At 40.1% G+C, this 21944-nt stretch overlaps 1 protein-coding gene across 1 annotated transcript in view; it reads right to left on the bottom strand.

Moving 5' to 3' along the window:
* Window positions 1-21944, bottom strand: part of ATP10B (ATPase phospholipid transporting 10B (putative)) — a 51513-nt gene that overhangs the window by 8515 nt on the left and 21054 nt on the right. The window contains 10 exon segments of the mRNA XM_068148482.1: window positions 1904-2029; window positions 2649-2725; window positions 3875-4187; window positions 7926-8110; window positions 9577-9703; window positions 10425-10531; window positions 11054-11639; window positions 12149-12328; window positions 19519-19754; window positions 20648-20952. Of these exon segments, the coding sequence (XP_068004583.1) occupies window positions 1904-2029; window positions 2649-2725; window positions 3875-4187; window positions 7926-8110; window positions 9577-9703; window positions 10425-10531; window positions 11054-11639; window positions 12149-12328; window positions 19519-19754; window positions 20648-20952 (2242 nt within the window).

Below are 21944 nucleotides of genomic sequence, written 5' to 3'. Positions count from 1 at the left end.
CAGTTATCTACTGTGAAAGCTGATTTGGATCCTTTAGTTTGCAATGGTGTGGTCTATGGTGGTCTATGTCTCTCATAGTTTCACCTATGAGGTTTATGTACTACATTTACTACTAACAGAGACATTATTTTGGTTAATGGTACCATCAGGCAGCTTGGCACTTTTACTCCACAAAGCACTATGTCTTAAGGGTCTACTTCACATAAATCCACTGTGATGCAGCTTTTTTAAAGCCATTTGATTTCTTTAGGAAAATATCAGAGAATAATTAAGCACACTGTTCACAGCTCTGAGTAGCAAACTTTCAAATCTTTTTACAAACTGGCTGTCCATGCAGAATCAAAGGCTCCCTGCTCCCGAACGGAGCATATTGGCACGATAATAGAGCAGCAGCAGCCCAGTCTGGAGAGCTATTTTACATTGCAAATAAATACCCCTTGGACTCAAAAAATATCCAGTCAAGGAGAAAAAAGTTTCAATTTCTACTATAAATTTTAACAGTGATAAAAAGCAATCCTTATTCAAAATTATTAAGAAAAACCCAAACAGATACTTTGAATTCTAAGTAAATAGTTTTTCATTCTTGGTGTATTTCATGTCAAACAGACTTGTTTGCGCAGTCTTGTAAAAACTGTATTACTAGCAGGTTTTTTACACTTTACATTATTTTTTTCAATGTGCAGCTCATTTGCATATACATTAACTTTTTAATAAAAATGCCAGATGTGACTGCATCATTACTTACAAGTGGTTCCCATTAAAATTAAATGCAAAAAAAAAAAATGCAGAGGTTTCACAGGCAACCAATCCTTAGTGCAGAGTCATCTTCTACATTCTAGCACTAATAATCTGCTCTTCCCCATGCAAATGTCATTTTAAGGCTCATGGGTATTATTAATAAAGTTTCTTGAACTACCATATAGAAGGTACTAAGCCTTGAGTCCTTTTCCCCTCTGGAGTAATGCTATTTAAAAAATATATTTAGAACCCATATTGTCCTCACTGCTTTATGCAGCACATTATTAAGAGGGAGGCAGCATACTATAAACTTGCACAGGGAAGAAACAGGAATTGTATCTTTTTAAAAAGTAAGAGAGTATAAGCTGGAAAAAACAAAATGAGAATATAAATCAACATCCACATCATATAGAATAGAATAGAATAGAATAGAATAGAATAGAATAGAATAGAATAGAATAGAATAGAATAGAATAGAATAGAATAGAATAGAATAGAATAGAGGAGGTTCAGAGAGGAGAGGTTCAGAGAGGAGAGGTTCAGAGAGGAGAGGAGAGGAGAGGAGAGGTTCAGAGAGGAGAGGTTCAGAGAGGAGAGGAGAGGAGAGGTTCGGAGAGGAGAGGTTCGGAGAGGAGAGGAGAGGTTCGGAGAGGAGAGGAGAGGTTCGGAGAGGAGAGGAGAGGTTCGGAGAGGAGAGGAGAGGTTCGGAGAGGAGAGGTTCGGAGAGGAGAGGTTCGGAGAGGAGAGGTTCGGAGAGGAGAGGTTCGGAGAGGAGAGGTTCGGAGAGGAGAGGTTCGGAGAGGAGAGGAGAGGTTCGGAGAGGAGAGGTTCGGAGAGGAGAGGTTCGGAGAGGAGAGGTTCGGAGAGGAGAGGTTCGGAGAGGAGAGGTTCAGAGAGGAGAGGTTCGGAGAGGAGAGGAGAGGATAGAATGGGATGGAATGGGATGGAATAGAATTGAATTAACCAGGTTGGAAAAGACCTCTGAGATTGAGTCCAACCTGTCATCCAACACTATCTAATCAACTAAACCATGGCACCAAGCGCCCCATCCAGTCCCTTAAACACCTCCAGTGATGGTGACTCCACACTCCCACCCTTCCACCCCTCCATGCTGTAGACTTAACCTTTGCTGTGATGGACACCTCCACAAGTTTAATAATCTTACCACATTTTTGTAGAAAAAGTAAATCACCATCTTTGCCAGACGAGCATAACACCAATGTCCATGTACAAGAAGCAGTTTCTTGAGGTGCTTAAATCGGGATATGGCAAAGTCACTAGCCATCACAGCCTTTGGTGAAAAGAACTCACATTAATTTACAATAACCTCTTTTCCCACCCAATATGGTGGAATTTGAACGTGAACATTGGAATGATCTCCTAGTATTGAATATCATAGAAAATAAAACCAACCACCAACAAAAGTAAACCACAAACAGCAAACAAAAATAAACCACAAACAAACAAAACACCAACAAAAAAAAAACACCCGAACATGCAAGAACCTAGAGAAAAATAGTTGGAACTTTTTACCTCTGCAGAAATTACTACCATAGGGAATAAGGAAGGGAGATGCATGGGAAAGAGTTTTGGGCAGAAAACACTTGTAGATTGTGAACAAAGCCTGGAAATGAATCAGAAACCAGATGCTAACCTGACACTGGCCAGGCATCTGCTAATTTTCCAGGCTTATGAGCAAACACACATTTGTTCATGCATGCTAATTGTTGGCTCAAAACACTCTTTTTTTGGCTGGACCCATAATCACAAACTACATATTAATTTATGACAATAAGGATGCCAACTTGCATTTTGAAGATGACAGTCAAGAGTATAGGGCTGCTGTGAAACTCATTAAGGAGCAAGGGACCATGTGACAAAAGCAGAATGGAAATAAATTGGAGAGATACCTGCATGCCTTCTTGGCCAGATATTCCAACTCCAACATCAGCTGCTTGAATCATGCTTACATCATTTGCACCATCACCTAGAATGGAAAGACAGGAAGAAACAATACAGGTGCAAGAAAGGGTGACTATATCAGAACAAGAAAATAAGCCTAGCTGTGCTAATGAACAAAGGCTCTTCTGTACTATCATGCATCTTAACCAGGGTAACTGGTACTCATCATCAGACAGTCATGACCTCTAGGCTCCGATATTGGTTGGAACATTCTCCTTTCCAAAAGACTTGGATCCAGCAGGGCTAGGCCTGACATGAGGACCAGCTGGGTGGTGACATGGACAGCCCTACACCATCTACATATACATTGTTTTGCACATTTCTGCTTGATGGACTCCATATGCTCATCATCATGCTTTGCAGCACTACTTCACTGAATTCTCCAAATGACACGATAAATTTGATTGCAGTTAACAACGTAACAAGACAGTTTCAGGAGTTATTCTGCTCGTTTCAACTTGCAGCAGTATGTTAAATACATAACCAAATTTCCATGGAAAGAGCAGCAAGATGGTTGTTGACTGCAATGCAGAGACTGCGAATTAGGTTAGCTGGTAAAGCAAAATAAATGAAGTGGAAGGCTGAAAGCTTCTATTTTGAACTCCAAGGCAAAGCAAGAAATTTTAAAACACATTAGCCATTTTCTTTTCTGTTTGGTCCACAGAGGTATATTTTTCAGTTTTAAGTCATAAAAATCAATTCTGCAAGGATTTTAGTGGGATCAAAAGTGGAGCAGGAAACTCAAAGTATTTCACATTATTTGGAGGTAAAAAGCAAATGAGTCAGTGCTTAATATCACTTTGGGGATAACTCTGTTTCACCAGTTGGGAAAATATGACAGGAAAAGGGCTTTATGAAAAGACAAAATAGTGACTATTGGACTGCTTTCCATGCCCAAAGCTAGGGCATTCTGGAGGGAATGTGTACATACATTTGTAGCGGTGTGCATGAAAGGGATTGCTGGGAGTATCTTCATCTTGAGTAACTGCAGGCCAGATTAACTCAAGGAAAGCAGGAGAAGGACTTTCACATGTTTTTTGATCAGGGACTATTCAGTGTTATTTTCCCATTGTATCTTTATGAAGAAGTGGTCTGTGCAAAATATTCCATACATTTCTATAACACAGAAAGGATTTGCTTGCCCTTTCCCCTGTGAGAATCAGAATGGAGGTACCTATCGACAGGGTCATCACTTGAAGCTCCCTCCGGACGAGTTTGACCACCATGCTCTTCTGAAGCGGGGTGGAGCGACAGCACAACACTGAGCGGCAGTGCTTTGTCAGTGCCAGGAACTTTGTCTCCAGGCCGCCCTGGAAGATGATGTTCAATGTCCTCCCATCAACCACTAGTCCAAATTCAGGACTGGGCACCTCCGGTGCTGAGAAAGATGTTGGGATAATGCCAAAAATTTTCCTCTGTGGTTTTTTAATCTCATAATTCTTCCTTACTTCTTCCAAGGTTAAATCCAAAAGAGATTCACAGGTTTCCTGTATGAAAACATAGATGGTTCTAGAAAGAGTTATCTCCATCTCCCTTTACAGCACAGAACCTTATAAAGGTATGTTTGTATAATCCACCAGTGGGTTTAAGACTATCAGATAGACATCAGGGAAAACAGACTACGATAATTGCTGATTCATGAGATTGGAGATTATTTTGATGACATCATCAAGTTCCCCAATGAAAACACTGCATCTTATCAGCTAGTTAAGTTTAGTAAGGAAGTGCATATTTGTATTTGCAATGGTAAAAGTTCAGACTTTAAAAAAAACAACCAAACCTTTTAGTTCCAAAGGAAATGAAAAAAAAATCTAGTCCTTAGATAAATAATGTAGCTACTGCAACATTTGCTTGCCTCAGAAATAAACTGCAGCAGGGAAACAAGAGGTTAAGATCTTCAAAATTCCCTAGCAGCTTTGACAGTTTGGCTTTTCCCAGGTCACAAGTCAGGTGTGTGTCACGGATAGGGACAGAAATAAAGTCCCATATTGCCCAGCACTGTGCCTCAAATACAAACTACCTCTTTCCCTCTCATCAAATCAGACAGAAGTCTGCTTTTAGTCTGCAAAATGGCTGGAATTGACTTAGTATCAAACACAAACAGTTTTAAGGGGAGATTTGGGCATTTATACCTCTCCCATACAAATTTCCTAATCTGGCACACCATTGTCAGAGAAAATCCAGAATTATCTGAAAGTTATTTTGCTGCTGGCAAGTACTGGAAGTCCTCCTTCTGCGGCATGGCACTGAATACCTGAAGAACTAATCACTCCCTTTTCTACCTTATCTGTCAGCTATATTGAGTGATGATTCAGTTCTAAAATGTTATTTTCACTTTATGTTGCATAAGGTACATGTGTAGGATGTTTGCAAGATTTAAATTGCACTTAAGTGGGAGGTTCTGGAATCAAACGTACCTCTGACATCTAATAAAAAGCTGCATCTAGCCTGCACATTGAAAACCTCTGAAAAAACAACAAAGGAGCATCATTTTTCTGTGAACAAACCAAAAATTGTAGTGGAAATTCCTGCTTTGCCTTGGATTGTGGTTTTAAATGAATGCCCCAAACTACTTAGTTGTGTTGCTTCTTCCTGGAAGATATTTAATATTCAGTGTTTGAATAAGCTTCTGGGCTCAGGGGGTAAAGAGAGACCTTTCCCACTGAAGGGATTCAGGGGTTAAGTTTGGCAAAATTAATGGGTTAAACACTTTGGGTGTATTATTTGTTTTCCCCCTCTGCTGCTGCTAGGAGAGTCTTTCAGAAGCAGTGTCCTCAGCTTCGTTCTGAAAAGGAGGTAAATAAATCTTATTGTACAGCACCTCCAGCAGCCCATCTTACCACACATACCCCCACAAGCACCCAGATGAGTGAGTGCAGCCTGCACCTGAGCCTGAATCGAGGCCATGTAGGGTGCTATGGAGACATGCACATGCCTGTTTCCTGGAGTCAGGGTGGTTCCACCTGCAGCATCATTTTTCTGACAGACATCATCTTCTAATTTCCATCCTAAATATATTCATTCTGCCTTCCGTTAAAGCAGCTATGTGTATCAAATGAAATTACACATTGAAGCAAGGAAGGTATTCTGTGCCAAATTCCACATCGTCTTTGCGTGTTTCCCTATTTCCATGACATTAAAAGAGAGACATTTGCATAGGATTTTATTCTTGTTTGGAGAGATACTAACCCCAGATGAAGGCAGTTAGAAAGTAGGCCAGCTAACCGCTTGATACAATTGCCTGTCACAAGAGAAATGGTCACTGTTTTAACTGTGTTTAATTAACCTTCACAATAGTGAGAGATAGGCAGAGCTTGTGTGGATAACCCCCTTCTGTGGGGAGAAAAACTGAGGCACTGTGGTGGGTTGAAGTTTCCCCCTAGCATTAACTTTGCCAGGCCAACTCAAAGGAAAATGAATCTGTATTTACAAGCAAAATCTACACTCTACGGTGGAATGCAATGAATATGTACAAAATAGACAGGATTTACTATATTATACAGGTATTTACAATTAGCAAACAACACCAAAACTCCCCTGGTCAGAGACCAGGGAAGCCATTCCACTGCCACTACCCAGTGCCCCTCTGTTCTAGGAGAGAAAAGGAGCAGAGAGAGAAGCAGTGGATTAGACTTAGCCAAGGCCAGCCAGCAAGCAGATTATCTCTCCTGAGTGAAGCAAAACAGCTGAGATCAGAAGAGAAGAGGGGAAAATTGTTATGGTACAGCTGGTCTTATTCTGGATATTTATCCAATGAATTTGTTTAGAATAATCTTTTGTTTTCCTTTTTACACCAGTAATGATTCATTTACATTTTTCTACTTTTCTGCTCAAAATCGGTAGCTAAATTTTAAAGGCATAGCCTAAAACCACCACAGACACCTGAGACCAGTGACTTGCTTTGTTGCAGAAAGGAGCCCTGTCTTCCCTCCTCAACCTCCTGCCTACCCACAGAAAGACTCATCTCATGGTTCCCTTCTTATCCCTATCATCCTGTGATCCTGATCCTGCAACCACTGTAACTGCTGTGTGTGTACTACCAGTGCAGGCTGCACAGAAAGGACAGAGCAGCACACTTGGGAAAAGGGCAGTGGCTAGGTGCTTGTACCACCTAGGGTGCCTCTAGGGCTGCATGGGAGGTAGAGAGGTCACTAGCAAGAAAATGAAAAAAAAAAGAAAGAAGATATTTTGGATCCTGCTTGTGAGCTTAAGAAATGATCAGGGCTGACCTGCCTTTAACAAACAAGTCTGGTTTAACCATAATACCTAAACCCATTTCGCAAAGCCATCTGTCCCATCATGGTGCCCGGAGGGATGAGACACTAGGCTATGCACAGTGGTGGCTGTTCTGCTGTCCAAAAGCAAGGCATAATTTTTCTGGTATACTGCCTATGTTACTTCACAACCTGCAAAAGTCAAGGTTGCTTTTCTAAAGCCTTTTACTTTTACCAGGAAAAACGGCATTTATCCACTTCAAACTGTCCTTTCAGACAGTTTCAGGGATATCCATAGGTTGCACCACAGATTGTTCATTGTATTTTAGTGAGTTTTAGATGCCTTTGAAGTGACTATCCTCATTTTGGAGTGTTTGCTTTGCCTACTGCCTGACCTTCTTGCCCATGGAAATTCAGGGACTATCTGTGCACAGCAACTATGCATGCCACCAAGATTGTCAAGGAAGTGACTGTGTTTTCAACTGGCCCACAAGAACTACATTTAGGTTTCCAAGAAGGTGAAATGCTGCTTACACAAAAAGATGCTGGATTAAATTATTCACTAATAAATTTCTAGTTAAGCATAATTCTGTTAGGGAACACATGGCTGGAAGGTTCTGAATTTAATTAAATGTACATCTGCATACTTTTGCCAGACCAAACTCACACCTGTACTTTTCAAATGTCTTCCTACAGGTATTGCCTAGAGTTAAAATACCTTTGCAAGGTGAAATCCAGATGTCAACATTATTAAGGAACCAGGCACTTAAACTCCATATTACCTTCTCTCTAAAGCTCACTATTCAGGTAATTTTTGAGGAGAATATTTTCATTTAGAAGAATCATTGCATTTTTGTTGAATAAAACTCTACATAAGTGTCTAAAACTCATGATCTAAACATCTGGGCTAATGCTGCTTTGTGGGTTTTTGGTTGAATATAGCAAAACAGTACCAGGCTGCAAGACACAAAGAAAGGGAAAGGGAAATTCTGTGTGTATCTCTGCACTCACCTTATTTTCAGTGTTAATGGTGAAGACAGTGTCTCTTTGGTTCAGGAGTTTACAGGAATAGGCAATGTTAACTGCTGTTTCTTGTTTGTCTCCTGTCAACACCCAGATTTGTATCCCAGCTTCCCGAAGAGCCTCAATAGTGTCAGGGACTCCATCTTGGAGCCGATCTTCAATCCCTGTTGCTCCTGGGCAAACAGGAAAAGAAGTGATGAACTATTTTTCTTTCATTTGAAAATCAAGAGGCTGTTTTCTTTCTTTAAGAAAAGGTCTTTGACTTGCAGTCGTGATTCTGAACTTATTAAGAGCTGAGCCAAGGTAATTCCCAGCAAATAAACCCACAGGCACAAGATCTGCATTTGGATTAAGATCTGAATGTGTCAGCAATCAAGTTTTCCTTTCACTCGTTGCTAGAACAATGCATTTCATTTCTCCTTAATAATCCAAAATGACAATATACTGGCAGAGGAATTGTACCATATGCATTTTTAACATACTGCATTATGTCTTGTCAAAGCAACCAGAAAAGATGAACTTTGACTATTTAAATGAATGCTATCCCTACTCTCAAGTTAGATGTTTCACCCATCAAAGAAAGAAGACAAGGTACAGGAAGTTTTCTCTTTGAAAATGTGCAAACTTAGAAGCAGATGCCAACACTCATCCTGATGGTAAATCACTACCTGACTGTTACAATACTCTTCTTCTTATCTCTTCCACTAGAGGTCAGTTTGAAGATGCTGTAACTGTGATACATTAAAGATAGATATTGATTTAAGGCAAAAGAACATTTTTTTTGTGCAATAAAGTTTGAGCACAGAGCCTTAGGAGTTGGCAAAGGTAACAGATTCTGACAAGATCTACATTACCTCTTATATGGTTCTGCTTATGCCATTTACTGTTATTACTCTAATTTTTTAAATCACTGCAGAGATTATGAGAAGTCATAATGCTAATAGCTTGCAATCACAGAAATTCAGGATAATGAAGTTTGGGCACAGATTGGATTTACAGAAAGAGGAGACTGAGGCAACTCTGAAAATCAGTCTTAAAAGAACAAAATGTTTGGGAACAGAAAAGAAAGCCTTGAAGGGTTCCAGAATTTAACAGAATAGTGCTATATACAATGGTGATGGATGATGCACAAGTGCACAAATACCCTTTTAGAAAGTGCAGAAAACTATCATGACAATGAAACAGCATCAGGAAGTCACTAGCAAAAATGCCTATCTGTTTAAGTCACCTGGTTCTACAATACAGTTTAATTACCAAAATTCCCTTGGAATTTGTGCTCAAAACTGAAGTTAATTTATAGTACTTTATAGGTTTATCTAAGGACACAGAGATATGATTGGATTATGGGAACTTCATTATCTACTGTGTCAGCAGAGGCACAGTAATGACCAAGGTACATGTTCTGTACTCAGGGCACATGACAGTTTCTGCACACTCTTTCAAAGTTACTGTACTAAAAATGCACAAGAACTTGTTGAGACACTGTCACTGGGCTGTATAGCCTAGCCCTGAGATTTCCAAATCTCAGAGGAAGACTTTCTGATATAAATTAGTATAAGCTGCTGTCTGTCTGACTGCCAACTATATCACAGGAGAGCAAGCGATACTTCATGCAATGATGACTCTTATTTTTAGCTACCCAGCAAGGTGAGCTTGGTCTCCAGATGCTGCGCTGTCTCCATTAGCAGCTCATCTCTGTTGTCAATTGCAGCTTCTGCCTCCCGACGAAAATTGGCCCATTTTTGAAAGTCATCTTCATTCAAGACCTGCAGAACACAATTTAAACAGCTCATTTTAAATTTAAATAAGAGAAGAATGCCAACATTCAGGATCACAGAGACTTAACTCTGATCCAGGCCAGTAAAGTACTGTGTCATCTTTAAAAGAACACAAACTTTTCTGAGAGAAGACTGCAAGAACATGTAGTGATGAGAGAAAGAAACCTGCCTTCCTGTTTGTATAACTGGCCTACAGCTGAGACTTCAAAATGTGAACTGGAGAAATTCTTGGTCACACAGCTAGGGCTCTGAACTGGAGCACAGAGTTCCTGCAGGTTGCTCTACATTTCTCCAGAGCTTGGATATGACCTATCTGTTGCCCATAGACTACTTCTGTATTAATGCATCAGGCTAAGATGTACTAACCCAGGCTGAGGGCAAGAGTTTTGAAAGCTGAATGCCAAGCAGAACAGAACAAGGTTAGATCCTCTGCAGACTTTTTATTTCTTGCTTGGAATCACTGTAGAGAAGGTCAGCTAGAGTTACTATAAGAGAAGCAGAAATGAATGTTTCGAGGCTGACCAAAAATCCATCATCTGCTCACCCGGAGGAAAAACAGGAAAAAAACCACTGCAGAGCAATCAAATGGGGGACAAAAAGATGGGCTGTGTCTGGCTTGTTATCTGAAGCAGAAAGAATCATAACACTTCAAAATAAGTCTACTGACACATGCAGAGCAAAACTACATAAGCAGCTGATGCCCTCCTACCTTCTTAGCTATGCACAGAGTTCGTAGGCCATCACGGGCGTAGCATTCCAGATGTTTCTGTGTTTTTTCTCTTATTCTTTTTGTTCTTTTCTCTGCATTAATGTCAGCTGTGGAATACAAGGAAAATTTTTGTATATTAAGCACAGATAATTTGCGATCTACTGGCCTAAGATTAAAAAAAAGAGTAGGTGTTAGAGTAAACTGGATTCCAGTATAACAGCAATTCCTTTAAAAGCTCAAAACTCTTGGCTGTGCATAAGCTGAAGTCTTGCTAAAGAAGCTTGTTTCCTATAAGATAAGATTACTTGGGGTTTTTTGTTTGTTTGTTAATGTTCTAGCCCTCTTGCTGACAAGCTGAAATACAATGGTCAGGCCCTTATGGCAGTATTGTTGCACAATCCACAAGAGTTAGCACTGTCAGTGAATTTTGATTAGCTTATTCCATATTCTGAAATGCTGCTCAGGTTAAATAAATACCTCTGTTCTGATCTGTAAAGATAGAGAAAGCTAATTCTTTTTTTTTAATTCTCTAAATGCCTAAATATAATATTTCACACAGGAAAGAGTACTGCAAACTTTTTATGCTTCCTTACAGCAAACACAATGGAAATAGCTTCTTGGCTAATTACCTCTTGTAGAGTCTTCCAGCAAGTCCATTATAACAGAGTCAGCTCCTTTTGTGTAGACAACAATCTCCTTGGTTAGAGGATGTCTCACCACTACAGACATCCTTTTCCTTACTGAGTCAAACCCCAAAGTGCAGAGAATATCAAAAGTCAGAAGCATGCCTTGTGGCAATCGTACGGTCACCTGTTCGGGAGTTCGGGACACTAAAGTGAAGCTATATGCCTGAGCAGCATAGACAAGTGCTGCCTCGTCTGGACTCTCAGCCTCGTAACAAAAGTCTGCTGGCAATGAACTGCTAGTCACAGATTTAAAAACCTCATCCAAGGAAGCACTACCAATGTCTGTGCTGTCTTTGCCCTGGACCTCATTGCCTCTACCACTGGCACAGCAGTCGTCGTCATTGTCACAGCAATCCAGTGCAGCAAGACGCTCCTCTGTGTTCTTTGCACTGAAGCTGGCACCTAGGTCTGAACTAGACTGAGAAGATGAAAAAGACTGACTAAGGCTTGCTAATTTTAGCCGTTGAAATATCTGGTGAATCTTCTCCAGGGTGATTCCTGAAGGTTTGATGGGTGGTGGGACAGTGACCTAGAAATATAAGAACACCTATAGTTAAATAAATGTGAGCTGCAAAGTACTTTTCAAAGCCTCAGTATGTTTTTCTGTATACAAATGATGATAATTAGAAAACCAATTTTTTTTCCTCTCCCCTATTTAGCTGTGGTGGTGAGATTCAGTGGGGGAGCCATAGATGGGTTACCATACAAATTTCATGGAGAATTGTATCTCTACCTCTGAAGCAGAGATGTAATGAAGCCCCTTGCAATTGTCAATGACCTGGCAGATCAGAGAAAATCCACTATGTTTGACACACTGCAGATACTGTGATAGCCACAGCTACTCATCAAACACAAAACCCACATTAAGAAGGGATGTACATAGGCAGGGAAACAACAGATAGTTCATAAAAGGTAAAAAGATACTGAGAAGCTCTCCCAAACAAACTGTTTATCACCATTTTGGTTTCACTGAACATGGCACTATGTTGTTAGGTGAAAGCATAATCAATTTTCCTCATATACTTAAAGCTAGATTACCCTTTGTCTTGGCTTAGTAGCTGTGGAGACCAGGACTGTGTTGCAGATGGCAAGGGCAAGAAAAAAGTCAGTAAGGGATGTGGAAATATTTGTATGTACAGAGGAAGAAAGATTTCCAATCTGGAGTGCAGCTTCTCTCACTCGCCTCAGCAGCCTGCTATCAGGAGCCACATCCTTTTCCTGGAAGAGAAATTACTTGATGAGGATTATTCCCATTTATCTTTGTCCTCAATGAAGAACTACCAATTTGACAGCTTCTTCTTGCCTCTTACTCAATTTACACCTAGAATTATGTAAGTAAATGTTTTTTGTGCTTCTAGGGGAAAAAAAAATACATTTCTAAAAACTCCATAACTAGATCATTAGAAGGAAATGCATCTTGAAATAGATGGTTTTAGATTACTTGGTTCTTGAGATCCACTAGAAATAAAAAATTAATCCATACTGTATCCTCCAACTTTGAAACCGCTGACTGCTGAATTGAAGGACGCTCCAGATAGAAGTCAACTTTGAATCTCCCATTTCAGTGTGGTAGCTGAGCCGTATTTCAACAAGGCTTACAGCATTGTTACAGCAGTATCACTTTTTGTTTCCATTTTTCTTTGCACCCAGAAAGGGGAGCTGTCTCAAATTGTCCTTCCTCAGTTCTTACAATAAATAAATAAATGCATACATACTCCATTTGTTCCCAAAATGTTACTGTAATTTTACTACCGCATTCTTTCTAATCAAACTTAAATTAGCAAGCCAAAGTACTTAACAATGTCACTTACCTACAATTTAACTTGATGTAGGGCTGTGGGAGTAGTACTTTTAATGGAAATTTCATGTTAGCAGAGTCTGGTTTGGATTTAGTTCAGGGCCGTATTTAACAAAAGCTTCCAAATTTAAAAGAGACTTTCTTGTGAGCCAACACTTTTGGATGCCTTCTTTAAGATACTGCCAAAGTGATTTTTCTGCTTTCTAGTTCATCTCAGCTACTACCTTCTCTTTCAATCTGGCACAGTTTTCCTAAGTCCCCTAAATATACGACAGAAGTCAGCCCAACCACCTTCATGCCTGTGTTGTGTTGAGATGAGTGTGTTGCATTGTAACTACTGCTTGCTAAAGTAAATAGCAGTTCTTAAACCATCCTAATAATTGCAGCTAAATCTGCCCATTTTACAGCACAGACCTCAACTGTAATCCAAAGATGGAACAAGGCTTTACACTTTCTCTGCTGCAGGAGGCTCTGGCTCAGTGTTTTCATGCCTTTTTTTTCCTATTTCACACATAGGGAAATGTTTGAAGTATAGATGCTGTCCTTTCTCTAGCAAACTGATACATACTGAGGATAAGCCTGATTTCTCAGTTATCTTCTCAGGCCTCTCCTAAAGGAATCAGAGGCAGAAAAGTTAAAGCTGTCATTCTTTAGAAATCCCTTCACAGTTTTACGCTGCAGCAGAGAAATAACTCTGTTGCAGTACAGTTCACTGCACAGCTAGCAATCCCAGATAGCCTAACTGGACAATTCTGATGAAGAACATATGTATGCAGACACTACTGTGAAATCAATTATGCTGAGAATCATATTAAAGTCAAAACATGATCAATTAGAGACTCTCTGACTGCTTGCCCACCTATTCATATAACTTCCTCATGCATTGCCACAATTAGAATCACCATCGCTATATTACATGTGGATCTCAGCCTCTCCTATCTATCATCATCCCACACAATTTCTTTCACATCTATATACTTACTATCTGCCTCAAGTTTATGCTAAAAATGACAATGTGCTAGTGGATGTTCCACTTTAGGAGAAACTTCGAGGCAAATATTTTCCTCTGGACAAATGTAAAATCTTCTAAAGCCAAAATAATACAAACCCCAATATTTATCAGAAAAGTTTTTCTTATTTTCTTTTTCACATTCAGTGAAAACAGAGCTGGCCTGAATTTCCAGACTTAAGGATCTTCAGATTAAAGAAAAACAATTAAAGCAATTCAGAGAAGCAAGTCTGTTCTCTGACCAGCCTGAACATATATAAAAATGAGCAAAAAAAGAAAATTAAATAAAGTAGCATTAATATGATGATCAGTTAAATTTACCATCTTTTTAGTATTAGCAAATGTTAGTGCAAATGCTGATGCTATAAAATGGTTAGTGACATTCAGTTCTTATGATTTCCTCTTTAATTAGATAGCATTTCTTTTACTTGATGGCACTAAAATCTGATGGCAATAGGACAATTGAAATCTTCATGAAATACTTCTAATAGGCAAGGCACTATTTATTGGAGTTATTACATCTAGAAGGAACTGTGTTGTTATGATCTTAATTCATAAGAATGTCTATAGGTACACAGAATAAATGTTAAATCTCTGTCTTGTTTCAAAGTTGCTTATCATTCTGTTTTTTTCCTACTCTACTAAAAGCATAGAATCATAGAATCTATAAGGTTGGAGAAGACCTCAGAGATCATCAAGTCCAACCCATCACCCAACACCTCATGACTAACTAAACCATGTCTTCAAGTGCCATGCCCAATCCCTTTTTAAACACCTCCAAGGAGAGTGACTCAACCACCTCTCTGAGCAGCCCATTCCAATGGCCAATAACTCTTTCTGTGAAGAACTTTCTCCTCACCTCAAGCCTAAACTTCCCCTGGCACAGCTGGGCCACTGGATGTAGGTGAGTGAGGGGTTTGGATGTTCCTCTCCTTCTCAACCATTCTGTGTTATCTGTCTCCATCCAGGTTTCTCATAAATGTTTATGAAATGAATAAATCAGTCACTATATTTCTCTCTCAGACATGTCAGCAGATTTCTGAAGTGAAGACTACACCATTCTTTCTTTTCCATTCCATGTAAATCCTAAGACATACACTGACGTTGCACATTTTAATGGTTATCAACATAAATACTATAGACTTGGCAGCGACTCTCAACTCTAAGTTTTTGGAATAGCTTGAGTTTGTGTTCTGATAGATCTGTTCAGCTCAGTCTCTAATCTTCCAAGTGTAACTGTTAATAGATAGATCTCTTATCTCTTTGTCTTTATGTTGAGCAAGAATAGCTTGCTAATGATGACAATAAATTAGGAATTTGCAATTGTCTAAATCTTGGCCAAGCTCTTACCCACTGAATAGATATTGCTATAGAATTTTTGGAAGATGTAAGTGTGCCCAGGTGGCCAAGAGGGCCAATGGCATCCTGTCCTGCATTAGGAATAGTGTGGCCAGCAGGAGCAGGGAAGTCATTGTGCCCCTGTACTCTGCATTGGTTAGGCCACACCTTGAGTACTGTGTCCAGTTCTGGGCCCCTCAGTTTAAGAAGGACATTGAGACACTTGAACGTGTCCAGAGAAGGGCAACAAGGCTGGGGAGAGGCCTTGAGCACAAGTCCTATGAGGAGAGGCTGAGGGAGCTGGGGTTGTTTAGCCTGGAGAAGAGGAGGCTCAGGGGTGACCTCATTGCCCTCTACAACTACCTGAAAGGTGGTTGTAGCCAGGAAGGGGTTGGTCTCTTCTCCCAGGCAACCAGCACCAGAACCAGGGGACACAGTCTCAAGCTGCACCAGGGGAGGTTTAGACTCAAGGTGAGAAGGAAGTTCTTCACCGAGCGAGTCATTCGTCATTGGAATGTGCTGCCCAGGGAGGTGGTTGAGTCACCGTCCCTGGAGGCGTTCAAGAGGGGATTGGATGTGGCACTTGGTGCCATGGTCTAGTCATGGGGTCTGTGTTGATAGGTTGGACTCGATGATCCTCGAGGTCATTTCCAACCTTAGTTATACTGTGATACTGTGATACTGTAACTGGATATAGGTCTCACAATTGCTGATCAACTGTGTAAATGTTATGTTAGGAGGCTCCATAAACTGCTATGAATCATGAAGACTGTGGACAAAAAAATATTGGAAAGAACAAAACCAGAGGATAAGACCTAAGAGTTAGGTTCTACGTCACACCTGTGCTCCTTCTACTCCGGAAAACACAAGCAATGTTGCTTAGTTATTCTTAGGCTCTGCAGGCTCCAATTTAATTAACTTTACCAAATGCCATGAAAAACGCATTGTCCTCATCTCTATCTCAGAGACACACTGAAATGAACATGTTAATTGATGAGAGCTTCTCAGATTTCAGCAAAACATCAAAACCTGTCAAGCAGAGAGCACTCTCACAGACAGGCTGAAATACATTCTGTAGCTGCCGAGCATCCTAATTGCAGAACTGCTCAGAATGCTGAGACAAAGTGCAAATACCCTGATTTGCAGACACAATCAATTACCACTGCTCAAATGCACTTAAAATACCATATGCAACCTGCTTCTCATTGATTCCTGTAAGGTTGATTGAGAGTAAGCAAATTTTGTGATTGGTGCATAGATAATTTTCCTTTAAAAACTGTTCAGATATAAATTTGACATTTGTAAATGATTATCTTTTGTTTGGCACAGTTACTTCCCAATTAAACTCTTTACATTTTGTAGGATACCATTATGTCAAGCCTCCTTGCTTCAAAACGCTTTTCTTGGCAACCCTTCTGACGTGCAGGTGCTCATAGCAGATGCTGTGATAACCCTTACCCAAAAACCACTGTGTCTTCTCAGCAGTGCAAAGTTCTTCAATTTTACTGTTACCTGAGGCTACCAGTTTTCATGAATAGTTTCCAAGTGGCTGGCACGTCAACCCTTGGAAACTTGACATTTATTAAGAAAAAAGCCACCAACAACAAATTGTACACTGCCAGCTACAGGCCTTTGGACTTTATGTTGTTTATTCTGTAAAGCCTTTTTCTTTTTTTTTTTCCCCCTTGGATTTTGTTGATCTGAAAAAGCTGAGCCTGACAATTTACAGTGAGGATTGTGTTTTGCAATCATTGGCTGCCACAGAATACTTCAAAGCTTTTATTTTAGCAGAACTATTCATCCAGAAGAGCTCTGCAAGCCTTAATCAAGTCAAATAGCAGTATCTGTGTCTGCATTCACACATGGTCCAAAGATGGATTCTTCTTAAGGAGCTTTGACTACTGAGATATGTTCAAGCCCACAACACTGTCTGTGTAACTGGAGTACTCAAGATGCTCCAGATTTGTAGGAAAGTACAAATGTGTCAAGGTGATAGAAGTTCTAAAGGGCAGGAGCCATAAAGAGGAAACATTTTATGACACCCCTTTTAGTGATAGGCAATTGGCTTGGCTGGTAAAGAAGGATACTATTATGCATCATTGGAAGGATATCACCATACAGGACAGCCTCTGGACGACACTGAAGTGCTGCCATTTTTAGTATGTCTTTGTATTTATCATAGAGGTTAAATGATTTACTCAGATGCAATGATACCTAAAAGTAACTAAGGCTAGCTATTTCCACAGCAGGAACTTAATCTTTCACTACAAAGCAGATGTTTGATATTAGCCCCTCAGATATTGTTTTTACAGTGGAAAAAATCCAAACCATGGCAGTTTATTTATAGATGAAAATGAAGAGGCCTAGCAATGAAAAAACACCAGGGGAATATACTGTCAAGAAATTCCTTTATCACACTGCAAAAAGTCATGACCCATAAGAAGTTTTTGGAAGTCATCACCCATGGTTTTCTGACTGAGCTGAAAAATTCTAGGATAACAACTGACAAAACTCTCATATTGCAAGAGCAGGAGTCTTGTCTGATGTCTGCTATGTGACAGAGGAACTGAATGAATAGAATAGAGTAGAATTAACCAGGTTGGAAAAAACCTTTGAGATCATCGAATCCAACCTATCACCCAACACTACCTAATCAACTAAACCTTGGCACCAAGAGCCCCATCCAGTCTCTTCCTAAACACCTCCAGTGGTGGTGACTCCACCACCTCCCTGGGCAGCCCATTCCAATGGCCAATCACTCTTTCTATGAAGAATTTCTTCCTAACATCCAGCCTAAACCTCCCCTGGTGCAGCTTGAGACTGTGTCCTCTTGTTCTGGTGCTGGTTGCCTGGGAAGAGAGACCAGCCCCCACCTGGGGGGTCTACAACCTCCCTTCAGGTAGTTGTAGACAGCAATAAGGTCTGCCCTGAGCCTCCTCTTCTCCTGGCTAAGCAACCCCAGCTCCCTCAGCCTCTCCTCATAGGGTGTGTGCTCCAAAACCCTCACCAGCTTTGTTGCCCTCCTTTAAACACATTCCAGCAAGTCAACAACTTTCCTATGAGGCAGGTAGGATCTTACAATGCACTCAAACCTGCAGCCTTCGAAAAAAAAAGGTCATCAAGTAAAAAACTTTGCCAAGGACAACTGCAGTAAACAAAGTTCTGAGAATTCAGTATTTATTATATTCTAATTAAAAAAATCAAAATCAAGAGTTGAAAGGGTTTTCTAGCCATTTAAACTGGAATAAAATGTCCATAAAATCCTTGTCTGAAATGTCTGTTAAAAAACTTACAAGAAGAAGGAGAAAAAAGTTTTAATATAATTTGGGTAAGTTAGAGTTTCAGGGGAAGTTTCAGATCTAAAATGCAAAACTGAATTTCAGCTTTTCCTAGCATTGTAATGAGGTCAGCAAATGCTCCCAAGTCAGTACTCCAGCTGAGGCCATGTAGCTACCAAAGGAAGATGAGGCTCTTCAACACTTGCAGGATTTAAGAACTTATTCTGACAAGCCCTCTTAGCTTAATTTCTATTATCTTTATGAGAAGTGCTGGGTTGTGGGGTTCTGTTTGTTTTGTTTTTTGTTCTTCCTTGAAAAACACGCTATAGACACAGGAACAAACTCCCAGGACTGCTCTGAAGAGTGCAGCCTGGACATTTTCTATACAATGGACAGGGGTGGCTAAGCTTTGTTTAAGAGAGACAGTATGTTGCAGTGCTAGTAGCAGAAGTAGTTCTTGGCTTTTCAAGCTGTGTTCAAAACTCAGACTTCAAACAGGTAACCTTTTCCCTATCATCATCTCACAGGAGGAACTGTGCCTTTTGTTTATGCAACAGCTTATGTCCCTAACTCCACTTGTACAGCCCCAGTCCAGGATCCCCGGCTCATTTTCCCTGGCATTTTAGTGTACCACAACAGTACAAAAACTTCATTCCTCTTTGTAGAAAGTATCTCTTGCTGTTATGAATCACAGCCTTAATCCTTGGGCCCCAAATGAATCAAGCAAGTTATCACAAAAACTCACCTGTGTGACCCTGCTCTTCTGCTATAGTCCTTGATAGACAGACCCAGATTCCCAGACCCTTACTTAGCTCATCCCTTACTGCAGCCTGTGTACTATAAGTGAAGATCTCAATGTTTTGTCTCCCCCTTCCCTCTTGCCTGCCCCAAGGCTTGGATTTCCACATCCTGTTGACTTCTCATCACAAAATGTCACAGAGAAAGGAGAAGGTAGGAGGTGTTAGGTCAGTCTGTTTGTACTTACAATGGTGCTGCTGAATGCCACTTGAGACCGGTTGCTGTCACAACGACCGAGTGACCTATTCCTCGTATGCCCTTGAAAATGAGCCCTAGCACTCTGGGACCTCCTTAGAGGTCTCATGGTCCTCTGTTTATAAGTGGCTGGTCTCTCAATATTCATGGGAGGAAGAGTGAAGCTTTGAAGTTTCACAAATTCTTCATCATCTAAATCCAACTCTTTGTGGGTTTCCAGGCGCTTGGCTGTAAAAAGAGAAAATGAAACTTTACCTCTTGTTCTCTTCTTTGCATTGCTCAGGAGGAATATGCTGGCTGGTTAAAAAAACTGAACCAAACTAAACCAAAGCTGAAACACATCAAAAGCCAGCACCAGAAAAACCTCACTATCCACTTTGCCCAATTCCCCACTCCAATATTTATTATTGCGAGAAAACAAAAATGAACATTTGAAGCGATCAGACATTGCTGTGGAATTCTGCTAATGCTTGGTCTCTTTAGCTGAATTTTGCAGTTGACTGGGACAGAAGAGTGAAATATAGTAATTCATAGATATGCTGATATTTTCAGTCACAGAGCACAAATACCTTTTTGGCAACTGCTTGCCAGCTTAATAAAATCCTTTGCACTGTGTAGAGAGAGAAAGTAGTGACCAAGAATGGGTCTGAGTCAAACCCTCAGTTTCAGAGCATCAAATGTCAGGTATGATTGTAGCTAGGGTTGCCTGAGGAGAATGCACTGCTGTACCTTGCATACCACACAGAAAAACATGGTAATTACTTTTGGACCCACTGAGTTTAATTCCTAACTAATCTCAGTTTGTGAGTTTGTGAAAGGTTGGCTGGTGTTCATTTAGAAAGGGAAATGTTCTCTGCACCCAAGTGGGCACTGAATGTGGGGCAAAGCCTGAGATGTCTGCAGAGGAAACCGGAAATCCTTTCCCATCTGATTTCTGAATCACTTAAAACACCTTCACTTCCATAAAACTCTGTAATAGGACTCCCTCATAAAATGAAGACAAATCCACAAAGCTCTACATTCAGTCAGAAGGCTCTGTATGTTTAAAAATTAATTTCTAAATTAGTAACATTTAGTTGCTCAGAGAGAAAAGCAAATACAAAAAAACAAGTGTCACTTACCATTTTCCTGATGTGAAAATTCAATTCCATTGATAGTACAGCGTCGGAATACCATTTTGTTTTCTGTTAGTGTCCCAGTTTTGTCAGAGAAGATGTACTGGATTTGTCCAAGATCTTCAGTAATATTTAGGGCACGGCACTGTATAGGCAAATCTGCTTCTTCATCATACAGGTCAATGTCATTGTGAATTAAGAAGACTTGGCCCAACTTGACTAACTCAATGGACACATAAAGAGAAATGGGGATTAAAACCTGAAAGAGAGTTTAAATACTCAGTGAGAGGTGAGAAAACTCGTATTGCTTTCTGTCAGCAATGTTTTGGCACAGGTATGCCAACAATTTTCAGAGAAACGTTTGTTCCTGGAGACATATTATAGGACTGAACAATAACGGCTCAGGGGAGAAAAAAATATCCTGCACACAACTGCAATGGATAAGCAAAGACAATAAGGGACAAATTTAAGACAAAAATCCTAGAATACCAAACACAAAGATGGGTTTTTCAGAGGACATTACAAAACTCTGAAAGGATACACTAGCACAGACTAATTCTTAATGTAAAAGAGGTTCACAAGCAATTACTTCACATACAACACTTCCCACCCACTAGCTTCCCTGCACAGAAATAATAATGAATTCTTAAGATGCACAAATATTCAGTTTCAGTAATGAACAGCCCCCCCCAAAGAATCTCTGAGCAGCTCTGAAAGTTTTCTTTGTATTTCATTCATATTAAAGAAATTTTGTCCTCTTAAATATCAGCAGTTACATGAAGAAATCTGAAAAATAAACATGTTTTTCCCCCTCATCCCATAAAATGTTCTCTCCCAATTAGGTTTAATCAAACTCAAATATACAAGCATCCTACCTCTAATTTAGATTCTTGCCTAAACCAGCTGAACCATACCTAGTTATTATTCCCTACTGGCTAAAATGACAATTTTTGTTTTGCTGTTTTCCAGAGATATGAAGAGACAGTCTTATTTTGGAATTCTGGACATAGACAGGAGAAAAACAAAAAGATTTAACAAAAGGAAGCTGACTGTAAACATCCACTTTGTTGCATATGGTAGAGATTCTGGAGCTATTTAAAGGTAGAATATATGTCCTTTCTGTCTATATCCTTTCAACAGCAAGAAAGAAAAATCTGCAGACAAAGAGAAAGAGAGAGAGAGAGAGAAAGAGAGAGAGAGAGAAAGAGAGAGAGAGAGAAAGAGAGAGAGAGAGGGAGAAAGAGAGAGAGAGAGAGAGAGAGAAAGAGAGAAAGAGAGAAAGAGAGAAAGAGAGAAAGAGAGA

The sequence above is a fragment of the Melanerpes formicivorus genome, unplaced genomic scaffold, assembly GCF_026170545.1.
Source record: "Melanerpes formicivorus ecotype bairdi unplaced genomic scaffold, bMelFor1.0.p_v2 SCAF_2, whole genome shotgun sequence".
Lineage (NCBI taxonomy): Eukaryota > Metazoa > Chordata > Aves > Piciformes > Picidae > Melanerpes > Melanerpes formicivorus.
The sequence above is the reverse complement of the archived record's forward strand: the minus strand, read 5'-3'. Positions and strand labels throughout refer to the sequence as shown.